Source organism: Thermobia domestica, chromosome 13 (genome assembly GCF_964235325.1).
Source record: "Thermobia domestica chromosome 13, izTheDome1.hap1.1, whole genome shotgun sequence".
Taxonomy (NCBI): domain Eukaryota; kingdom Metazoa; phylum Arthropoda; class Insecta; order Zygentoma; family Lepismatidae; genus Thermobia; species Thermobia domestica.
In genome coordinates, this window is record NC_137466.1 from 70,299,076 (window position 1) to 70,311,351 (window position 12,276).

The 12,276-nt window shown below is 32.2% G+C and overlaps 1 protein-coding gene across 1 annotated transcript in view; it reads left to right on the top strand.

Moving 5' to 3' along the window:
- LOC145668220 (uncharacterized) overlaps window positions 1-12,276 on the top strand; it is a 112,618-nt gene that overhangs the window by 20,328 nt on the left and 80,014 nt on the right. Inside the window, exons 4-6 of the mRNA XM_081735872.1 lie at window positions 874-1,068; window positions 3,195-3,230; window positions 5,796-5,849. Of these exons, the coding sequence (XP_081591998.1) occupies window positions 874-1,068; window positions 3,195-3,230; window positions 5,796-5,849 (285 nt within the window). The remainder of the gene's footprint in view (window positions 1-873; window positions 1,069-3,194; window positions 3,231-5,795; window positions 5,850-12,276) is intronic.

Genomic DNA, 12,276 nt, shown 5'->3' on the forward strand with positions numbered 1-12,276 from the left:
AAATGAGGTGTTGAAATAACACAAAATGACTACTAATTTTGCGTGTTACTTGTGTGTCAATTCAACACCAAACACATCGCCTTAGAGCATATCAAAAATACCTCGTTACTGGCTGTAAGTATTTGCATTATTTTTTATTGTTTGGTATGAGCAAAGATTTGCGAAACATATTTCGCATTTATGGGAAGTAACTAATGGCATTCTATGTTTTCTGTAATCGGTCACAATAATATTATTGTAAACCTGTAAATCATCTGACTACAGTTACACAGATAGCTATGCTTCCATCTGTTTTCTTTACCTGTTATTCTTATGTCAGCATATATGAACATAATATGGCAGAACTTTTGCCTATGTAACTGTTGTCAAACGATTTACAGGCTTACAACAATATTATTGTGACCGATTACTGAAAACATAGAACATTATTTGTTACTGGCATAAGTGCCAAAGATATTTCGCAAAGCTCTGCTCATATTAAACGATAAATACCAATGCAAATTCTCTCATTTAGTAACTAGTTATTTCTGATATGTTCGGAAGGCAATGCGCTTGGTGCTGAATTAACACACAACTAACACGCTAAAGTGGTAGTCATTTTGTGTTGTCTCAACACCTCATTTTTTACAGTGTAAGATTTATAAAATATTAAGAAAAGGAGAGCAATAACTATAGCAAGACAGAGTCAATTTGTGAAGCTTATGATTATCCGTAAACATTTAGAAATGGATAGAAGGTGCAATAAATTTGTAATGTTGATATTTTCTACTTTTCTAAGCTTAATACATGTAAAAATATGAATTCTACACAATTATGGCAACATTCAGTGAAAATACTTACTTTAATTATTTTAATTTAATTCATATTTTACAGATGTTCGAATTATAGATTCAGAAGCTGGTCCCACGGAGATCATTATAGAAGACAGAACATTCATATTTTTTCGGGAAAAAGTAAATTGGTATCAGGCTTTACAAAGATGTCGTAAACATGGTTACCATCTGGCTGTTCTAGATTCAATGAATATTGTAAAAGAGCTAAATGAAGAACTGTATATTGATAACTCAGGTATGGCACACGCGTAACAAACAAGCTTCACTACTTTTACAAAAGAAAAAGATAAATTGGTAGTTTGTTTATTTCGGGTATTTGTTTTTTTAAATAACATTTACATATTTTAACGAAATTATTAAATAAATGCTAAATTAATTTACAATTGAGTTGACATTTAAAACAGTCTCGAAAAGCAAATAATACATTATTTTCACTGATTTAAATAGTTAAACGGAACGTGAATCGGTAAAAATCATCATTTAACAACTTTTCTTCTGCTGTTACCTTCTATCGTTTTACATTTCCTAAAACAGCTGGGAACACCCAACTTAGTCTACAGGAGCGCCATTTGAGATTTCACTTGAGGGAGGAGAGGGAGAGTAGGTTCTCCGCCGAAAAGTACAGCTTCACGTTCTTTCTTAGTATATTACTATAGTGTTTTTTCATAAAGAGTATGGATCACTATACTAAACTTTATCACTTTAATTTCTTATACTAAATTATGTTGTGCTGCAGTAATTACTGAAACATTTATTTCCTAGATACGAACAAGATTATAAGACTTTTCAGGCAAATTTCATCCAAAGAAAATACCGGTACATCCAAATGTAAATTACTCCTTAGGATATTTTCGTAATAAACGACTTACGTATGTCATTTATTAGGGTTATTAATGAAATATTTGGTTATGAAGTATCAACAAAATCACACTGAAAAATCCCTTCTCCTGACAGCGCTATATTGTACAAATATAGGGAATCCTCTTGCTTACTACAGAAAGTACGGAGCATACGTTATCCGTATTTTACATAGGCACTGCCCTTAGATGTTACATCATGCCGTTTCAGGATGTCTGATATTTAACAATCTTCCTTATATTACATACCTATATGTATGTTACCGTCTTCAGCTATATGTTATATACGTCCATTTGTACAGTGAGATCCTGATCGTCTATATTGTTTCATATGGAAAGTACGTGTAGATGGAACACTTATACGGAAAGTATTATAAAACATGTATTTTCAGTTATACGTTTCCTACGTGTAAATCCAAAAACTACAGGATTATAAATGTAACATACGATTTTACGTACGCGACATACATTTTCTTCTCAATGCACTCGTTTTCATGCAAATCATTTTAAAAAGAACCCACTTTCAAGAGCACACTGCCCTTTGTGGATTTTCAGGTATTTATACCACAGTATGGAGTTGGTAATAAAATATGCACAAAGTCGTTAGAGCCATTTTTTTTGAGAAAATAGCATTTAAAAAATACCTTTAAGTACTACCTTTACTTTTTACGGGAGGGGGCAAATAATGAGTCCCTTTCCTCTGTATATTATATACAATTTTGGTGCGTACAAGTACAGATGGCAAGTGTGCCTACATCGGGACTAACGAACAGACAAATGGATGGACAGATATTGAAAAATAACATTTTTGGCATGTTGGGACCATGAAACATGTAGAATCCCTTGAAATATCGGATTTGATTTGTTTCACGATCACTACACTTTATTAGTTTCGGTGTGGCGGTCCAGTCTCGGTCTCCGGATCTGAATTCACTGGATTTATAAAGTGGGGACATTAAAAGTGTGGTGTATGTTACTCTTGTGAACGATGTCAACGACTTGGAACAGTATCTATAACTCCTCTGCAACTGCTCGCCATGACTCAGGTATCGAACGGGTGAGTCAATTCATGATCAAGCATTGTCGTGTGTGTATGCTGGCCCATGGCAGACACTTTGAATATATCCTGTGATGTTCCCGAGGAACATACGTTTGTCTCTTTCTCTACAGGTCGGTATCTACTGCTTCGAACTTACTGTTCCCACGCTTTTGGCCTTGACGAATTCTGCCAATAAGCCCAATATGCCCTATGTTTATATGATCATTTTTGTTTATCTCGGTATCAGGAATCATCTCCCGACGTCTGATGTATCCATTATGATTTACTTTGTTTGCTTAAAACTTTTGAAATCCTCTTCATGAACTTTAATGTCTATTACAATTATGAAATATTACATTACACTATATTAGCCCTCCAGAAATTTAACTAATGTACTTGGAGAACAGCTTAGCATGTTTCATGTTTATGTATTCTAATATACTAATTGTTCTCCTTTTTCTACAGAAATTGACAGCAATTCTTCCGCAGATGTACTAGAAGGTAAATAGATTGCTTTAATTGTAAGTTTTCCTTAGTACAAAAGAATTCATTGGCATCCTAAGGAACACTATAACAAATTTAATAATTTTTATCTTTAAATTAACACAGTTTAAAATCTTATGAAGTACAATATAATACAACAAAAATTGGGACTTTTAAAATGAGGTTTGCTCTTACAAGGTTCGATCTCAATTCTCAAAATTGTTGCCTGAAATAGAGGTCGTGTAAAGTTTGGCGTGATTTAGAAGGGTATGGTATTGAGGTAGAGGGTGAATAACGTTTAGAGGTGGTAATGGATTGTGAGATTCAGATTATGTAATGCATTCGTATGATGAATGGTCGTAAGATTGAGAGGGAGTGATGTTGAAGTTAGATGAGGTCAATGTCATGAGGTGATGTAAAGTTGATGGCAGAATGAGGTTGAATGGTCGAAGGTTCGAACCCACGAGTAAGGTTAAGGGGTAGTAATGGATGAGACTGCAGGGCAAGTCAGTTAGTTGGGGGTTAAGATTGAGTGAGGTTTGGAAAGATCACATCTTAAAAGATCATTCATATTATAAAACAGCGTTAGATATAGTTAAATGAAATATAAAACAACTGGTACATGAGAAAAATATTTACTTCGTAGTAAAATAAATGTTCGTTTTTAATTATCATTCAGGTGGGTATCGAAAATGAGAACTATCTAGTAGGAAGGATGATGGGGAAGAAAGTATTGATATATAAGGAACATATCGTTATTTAAAAAGTATCATATTGTTTATAGACTGTGTATAAAAATCAAGTTTTAATAGCTAGTGAGCCTAATATATATTTTGATTGTTATTATATTTACTATTTTGGAAGTTTTACAGCTTTTTATGATGTTATGGTATTAGTTAAAGTTTTACATCTATTGAAGGTTTTTAAAGTGTCCGATACTTGCTTCAATAAAATCGTTTGGTGTCTGGTTTTAATCTTAGGGCTAATAACAATGATAGGTCAAATGTATGACTCCATGAAGGTTGTGTATTTACGAACTCACGTACATGCATTTATCTTTATATTATTTCGTAACTAAAACCCATCTATACAGCAGAAAAGATCCTTATTTAAATTCGGTGTCCATTATTCAGGGTTTCACTATATAAAATTCGTTAGTTGGCTTTAGCGACTTTGTTTAGTTTTCATAAATTAATGACCCTGCAATATGTAGGGGGAGGCCAACATTCTTAACCTCAGAATTATTCGCATGTTCTGAAAATATGCAATTTTCTCCATTGCTAGTTCTTCTTTGATAGTATCTAGTAATGTTTGAAATAAGTCTCTGTAGTATCTCCTTATTATTGTGCTTGTTTTTGTAAACAATCAATATCACACCTTTGTAGTACTAAAATACATGCAACATGCACAATGCACAATGGGAATGAATAACGAAGGATATTTCCTTCGTTTGATTATTTACTGCGTTTGAGACACAAATACTAATAGAGCAACTTTCATCCATTGGTTCATAAGTTTTTAATAATCCATTTAATCTTTTTGGCATAGGTCCAAAATACTTTGTTCACATTGCACATGTTACTGTTTTAGGAAAGGTAGCTACATGTTAGAAACTGACATTGTTCAAGTGGAAGGAGTTGCATATTGTAAAGTGCCCCCTACTAATATTCAGGTTGCTGGCTAAGAAATATACTGTATGTCACGTCAATCTTCAAATATGCGCTACTATCCTTTTCCCACCATCTTGTTGTTGAGGTCTTTCTCCTGGGTTAACCATACACTTCTAACCCCACATTTAAATTCTGTTTTCTATCGTTTCTTAGCATCATATGTTGGATATTCTACACTGCCAGTAGAACGGGGATCAGTGGTGGTAGATAAGCCACTGTTTGTGGTATTTACAACTTATGGTGGTATTAATAGTTACTTAATATGCTTTGATGGTACGCAAATATGAAAGATTGAGAACCCTGTTCTACATCATTCCCAATGAACATATCTTCATTGTTCGTTTGATCAAATTTCCCTTCAGGAAACAGAAATTTCATTTCAGCTTGGTTCTCATTTTTCCATCATGATGGCAAGCACCGTAGCGTTACCTCTAATTTAACAAGAACTGTATTGATACAAATTGGCGTGGTTATTATTGGAGTACCAAAAGTATGTTGAACTACCTTTGTGCGACATGAAGAAATTGAAGATAAAGTTTTCTGCAGCTTACTTTAATGCAGAATTGACTATTTGTTGAAAGCATGGGTTCTAGAGTATTTTTAGATATCATAAAATTGTTTCATGAAAATAAGTTGGTTCACATAAATTTAATACTTTAAAAATTGTTAAATGATTTATGTAAAATTCCCATGTAAGATTTAAATGTAAAGTATATGAGAATGAAAATCAGTTTTACATAGACATTTTCAAAGTATCTAAGAAGAAATAAAATAAATCTCCATTCATTTCAATTGAAAAATAAACACACACAATAAGGATGTTGAAATATAAATAAATGTTACAATATTAATATTATGCTTATTTTACATTTGCCACAGAAATAATCATGATGAAATTAATTTTATTTCTTAGACGTTGGATTCAGTGCCGTACCTGATCATGAGCGCTACAGCTTCGCTTATCAAGGTAAATTATGTTGTTACAAGATAAGAAGTATAAAGTGATTAAAGAAATAATATAAATTATAATTATACTCATAATTGAAATTCTTCGAGACATAAGTACATAAATTAATGGGTACCAACGTTTTCACACTTCACATCGTATTCAGTTATTAGTAGAAAATATTATAGACAATGAGCAAAGTAAAGTAAATGCAAATAAGGGTGTCGAACCGTGCCTGCTCTCAATCTATTGTGCTGGCAAGCCTCTGAATTCATAATATTTTGAAAGGGGTAGAAAAAGATTTTGAGCTATGTACCGTAACTGAACAGAACTGAATTAAATTAAAAACTAGTTTCATAGCGACTAAATTAATGTATATTTTCTATTTAGTGATGGGCAGTGGGAATATTCCTGGTGGGAAGGAAAATAAAAAACGGTAATATTCCCGGGTTTTTCCCTGACATTTAAATTCCCGGGAAGAAATTTATTTCCATCTCTTTGCTTTATCTTCCAGGTCATAAGAAAAATATGACTAATTACTTTATTTTGATTTACTATCATTTACTTCTAGGCTTTAAATAATTAGGAGGTTAAAAAATTAAAATTCGTTGACTGTACTTTATATAACTAGTGTTATGATTCTTTTAAAACTTTCATTACCATTTGCACTAAAAAGTAGCAAAGTACTAAATTACAAATAATGAATATTAATCAGTTTGTAAAGTAATATAGAAATTATATAGAAATAGAGATGAAGTACTATTAATACACCCCGAACCACCGTTAGTAATAGATGTTGGTCTGTCTCTTGTCTCTGACTCGAATTTCTGAAGAAGTACTCGGACTTCTCTTACATGTGAATTAACACATGAAATTCCGAGAAATACTGTAGGTAGGAAGAAAGGTCGTGTGTGGCAATGTTACGTGGAATTTATAAAGACAGGTCAGTATCTTGCAAATATTGTGATCATAAATATGTATATGTAAATGTTGATAAAATGATGAGATATCTGTTTTCTGGCAGTTACCCAACCAAATTAGTTTATAATAATTAAAAAATTAATATGTTTATAATATCAGTAGTGAAGCCAAGTTTAGAAAATCCACTTACATATAAATTTAAACTGTTTAGCGGTGTAAAAGTGTTTGAACTTACTATACAATTTTTTCCCACATATTTACTTGCATAAAACATATTGTAAGTAAATATACATTTATGTGTACTCTCTAAATATAATACAATATTAATAAAATAACATAATGCCGTTGAGAATATACATTTTAAACAATCCTCTGAACATAACAGTAATCATATACGGTGATAAGAAACGAATTTACCTTTGAAATCACAATGTAATAATAGAATTCAATTTTCTTTGTGCTTGTACATAAATTTCCGGAATATTTCCATTTTTGGGAATCTTCCCGGGAATTTTCCCAGGGAATATTACCGAAAAATATCTTCTTGGGAATTTACCCATCACTAATTTTATTGCGATATTGTGATAACATTTGACGGCATTGTAGTATGGTAGTATGTGGTGGATATTATGAACATCCACTTTATGTAAATACTACAGTGTCCAAAATAGTTGTTCAATGGAGAGTTATGTACCACCAAACCCTTGCAAATTTTGGTACATTCCACTGGCATTGAATGGCTAGATATAACTGTCTGAAACAAACATAGATTCTTCACTTATTTTAATTCTTCGGGGGTCCCATCTGTAACAACCAGATAAGAAAAAATCAAAGTAAATTGCAGCAGCTATCTTATTTTAAGGTCACTGTAATTTCACAAACCAGAGGATAGGGAGAAAATATTGAGAGAGTGATATTCAAGGTAGGTTTTGACGGAAAAAATGTGGATTATATTTAACTTGTTTACTCACATCAGCGTACATACCCCTCTGCAAACTATTATGTTTAGCCTTTAGGAGTCCAAGGCTATGTGACCCTTTGGAGCTCAAGCAACTTGTTGAATGAAATGCAATGTTCAGAGATACATTTTCTAGCTTATTTTATAATTGATCTATGAACATAAAACAAGAAGCAAAATACGCAGAATAGACAAAAAAGTATAAAATGTACGATATCTATTGAACCAAGAATAGCCTAAGGAACATTAGGAATTGAACATTTGAGAGAACTTTGTAATTGTCTCTCATTCGCGCTTTCTGATTTCCACTTCCCCTTTAGAAACAGAGATGGTTATGAAATCCGATAAACATATATTCAGGGAAATTAAGTATTGTTTTCCCTCTGAGAAACCTTGGAAATAACACTAAGAAAATAAACCTATTTAGAGCAGGATTGTTTCTTTTTCTTTTTCTTTTTTCTTTTTCTTTTTCTTTTTTTTTGAAATGTAGGAAAGCCATTACACTTTCCTTCCAAAACTCATTCTCCTCTTCTGTCACAAGGAAGAATTATAAAATTGTGAATGTGACATTGAACTTCTTAGTTAATATATATATATCCACATTTTAGTTTTAAGCGAATTACATGATAGTAACTATAGTATAGAGAGTTACTTGAACTCCAGAAAATTAATACATCCCTGATGATAAATAAAATACTTTATTTTTATAAGATGGTAAGCATTTTTCCTTTTTGCAATCATACAACAAGTACAAGCAACAACTCATATTCACTGTAAAGTGTGTTCTATTTTGGTGCAAAAATTTTGAAATTTCAGCATTTTCAATATTCCAGAACATATTTTCTAAAAGTGTATACAAATAAGCATTACTTCTATATGATGTTAAGACTTATTCATCAAAGAAGTTTTGCAATATTCTTAAATGCCTTGAAAAATAAATTTACAAAATAATGATACAAGTTGATACTTCTTCCCCTATATATGTCATTATATTGTTACGAAACCAGATATGGGATGTTCCAAGATCAATATATCGAGACTAGGATAGGACCAACCAAGTTCTTATTTGATGCAATGGATGTTTATTTCTCGTTGAAGCTAGTGATCCAGAACATAAGTCTTGTAGTCAGATATCGCTAGTGAACAATTAACAAGAATAAAATTTTTGTAGTCTGAAGCATCTGACAGGTGCATAATGTATCTTCATTTCTAAACTCCAATAAACATAAGCATCAAACAGTCTTCCTTTTATGAACCTTTCCTGTATATTTCCAAGTCCTTTTAACATCAGCTTTTCCAGTTACCCATATCAGAAGTAATTATCATCGATATGTCCACCAGAGGTTTCAGAGTTCATTTAACCTGCAGTTTGCTAAATCCTACGCGTTTATGCAAACCATAGCCATCGATAGGTCACAGACGTAAAGACAGCGTACCAATGTCATACAAACCACCCAGAAAAGCTGTGAACTTCGTGTGACAAAATGTTCTTCGTCACTCAGCTGAGCGAGACTTTTTTTGAGAACATAGCACCATCCACCGTTAGAAGATGTGAAAGATCTCAACTTTCATAGGTTAGATGACCGGAGACTAAATCCCTCTCCACGTGTGGTGAACTTCAACCAGAAAGTCCACCGCTCAACCCAATGAAATAAAAACTCCTTGTAACTTAGAGAAAGAATCAGATTAGGATAGTTGATAATCAGTGATGAACAGTTAAGTGACAGGTTTTGGACAGTTCAAGCAGGGCCGGGATGGACCGGACGTTGTTGAATATCAGCTTCAATTTCAGAGAAGCTAATGGGACCAAACTGCGTTAAGTAACTGTTCGCATCAGAACCGCCCCAAACCTTAAACCTGTTTTCATAGATACACTCATATCTCTTTCTTTTGTAAAATTGTCTTTTATTCCAGAATTACTAAATGGTTACCACAGACGCAAAAGAGTAACATTCCGTTACTAATTAGATCTCTTCTGATCTAATTGATTTTTTTAATTAATATTCGAATAACTCTTATTTTTTACTTGATATTCATTGCGCATTGCAGTTTAGTTATATACCATAGCGTTTATGCTGTGCTCAACACATTTTCGTTATTTAGCAGTTTTGAAAAAGGAAAATGCTCATTACCGCATAAAATAAAACAAGAAAGGATATTGAAATTAGATTTTCCTTTGACAGCAAAAATTTTGAGAGATTTCGACGAGTAGCTTATAACGACTCTATAGAAAAGCGTCGTCAACCTGGTTCGTCTTGTAAAATATAAGTTACGAAGCGATAATTACTTTTCTTTATGCAAAAATCAACTCAGATATTCAAAGATTATTAGTCTCACCTTTATTGCTTGATATGTCTTAAATATTCCTTTTAAGACCGTAAAATACATAAATTCACTTGACTAGGTCAACACATAACATGTACATAGCCACAACTATCCCATAATAATCTCTTACATATATTAAAAACATTCTTCTTTTTCTGTTAATTTAAAATGAACATTCTACTAAGTATATTACATATTTATGAGCACTTTTTGCCCACGGTACAGGTAAATATTATACAAACTAAAGTATTTCGTTATAGAAAATGTCGCCCGAAAAAGGGACTGAATATAAAAGTCATGAGTGGGCTTGGCTTTTATATTCAAGAACCACTGGTCTGATTAGATTAATGTTCGTACATTACATATGTTCTTTATATTTTGATCACACCTCGTATATATCTTCATTACTTTTTTTGGTTAACCCTCATATATATATAAAATATTAGTTATTATCATTCACATAAATACATTTACAATAAATCTTTGATTTCATTAATATTTCTCTTTTATTACCTTATTATTTATTCTTTATCATTAAAAACATCGTCGCTTAGAAATATAATTAACGAGGGTGAAACACAAATTATCAAGATTACTAGTTTCGATCATTATTACAAACGATGATGTGACAAATAATATTTGTTCTTTTCGGGCGCATGGTATAACAAATAAGTTAGATGTTGCAATTGTAATGTATACATAGTAGCACTAAGATATCCAAAATAAAGAAGAATTTCACTCAAGGTAGTCATTGAATAATTGATTTTATAGAATGGATCTTATTCTTAACATAATCTTTGATAATTAAACACAAATCAATCTGATATAAAATAATTTTTGCCTTTAACTAATTATAAATTGAATTATGATTCTTCACATTAATAAGAAAGAATAAAAATTAAACATAACCTACGTTTGAATAATCAAATGGAAGTAAATAAATTTATTTTACAGAAACAAAAGACACCTTTTTGTTATTAAATAAACACATTTTTCATTATTATTGTTATTTTTCATTCTTATTTATTTGATCACGAATGTTGGGTGTTACTAACTCTTTAACTAGATGCATTTCAAATATTTATAACCATCGTTTTCATTATTAATATTAACACAAACTTTAAAACGAAAATTCACAAGAATCTATAACCAACATGGGTTTAACCTAATTTCGTTAACGGTAATCATGTTACATTCGCACTGGCATATGAATCTAATAAAGTGCATTGTACCGCACAATCATGGTTAGGTTCTACATTAGGTTGTACATGTCTTTCATCGTGATTTGAATTTGGATACGAAGTACCATCTCGTGAACAATGATTGTGTCTATACATAGGATTGGTAGCATCTCTAGGATTTCGACATGTATTTCTATTATTTTTGTGTCTACTTCGGTTGATTAGGTTAGGCGGATTCCCTACATAGCCTTGTCTATTTTGTTCATTTTGATTGCTAGAGTATACTCGTCTTAGGTTCGATTCAGTATTATTCATACTTCGGATATTCAAATTCCGAACAGGTACAAAATGATCTGAATTATTCTTATTTTTACCCATTCCTGATTGTGTTAGATTCATAGCATGATATTGAGTTTCGTAGCATTGTACAAGCATTAATAAATGACTGAAACTCATACACTGTGTGGAAAATAAGATCTGCTGTAATTTAAATGGAAGCAAATTGCGAATCGATGCAATTATTCTTGATTCCGATTGCAAGGGATTAACAACCTTTAATTCATTATAGACATTTACAACAAACTCTACAATAGATTTGTGCAATCGAGGATTGAAATGTTGATTTCTAAGAGTGGCATCTCTGTTTGCCAGCAAAAAGTCATTTTCGTAATTCGCGATCAATGCCGCTTTAAATCCTTCATACTGCTTGCTAGCTTCGTTGAATTTCAGTTCTATCTTCTGTTCCATAGTCTGGCTAACTTCGTTAAATTTCAGTTCTATCTTCTTTTCCATGGTCTGGTTAGATTCGTTTAACTTCTGTTCCATGGTCTGGTTAGATTCGTTTAACTTCTGTTCCATGGTCTTGTTAGCTTCGTTGAATTTCAATTCTATCTTCTGTTCCATGGCCTGGTTAGCTTCATAGAACTTCTGTTCCATGATCTGGTTATATTCGTTGAACTTCTGTTCTATGGTTTGTTTTATCTCAGTCGTCATTTGCATAATTTGTCGCTGCACAGCTAACAAAAGTCGATCCTCAGATGACAAACTTGGTGTTGCACTAATT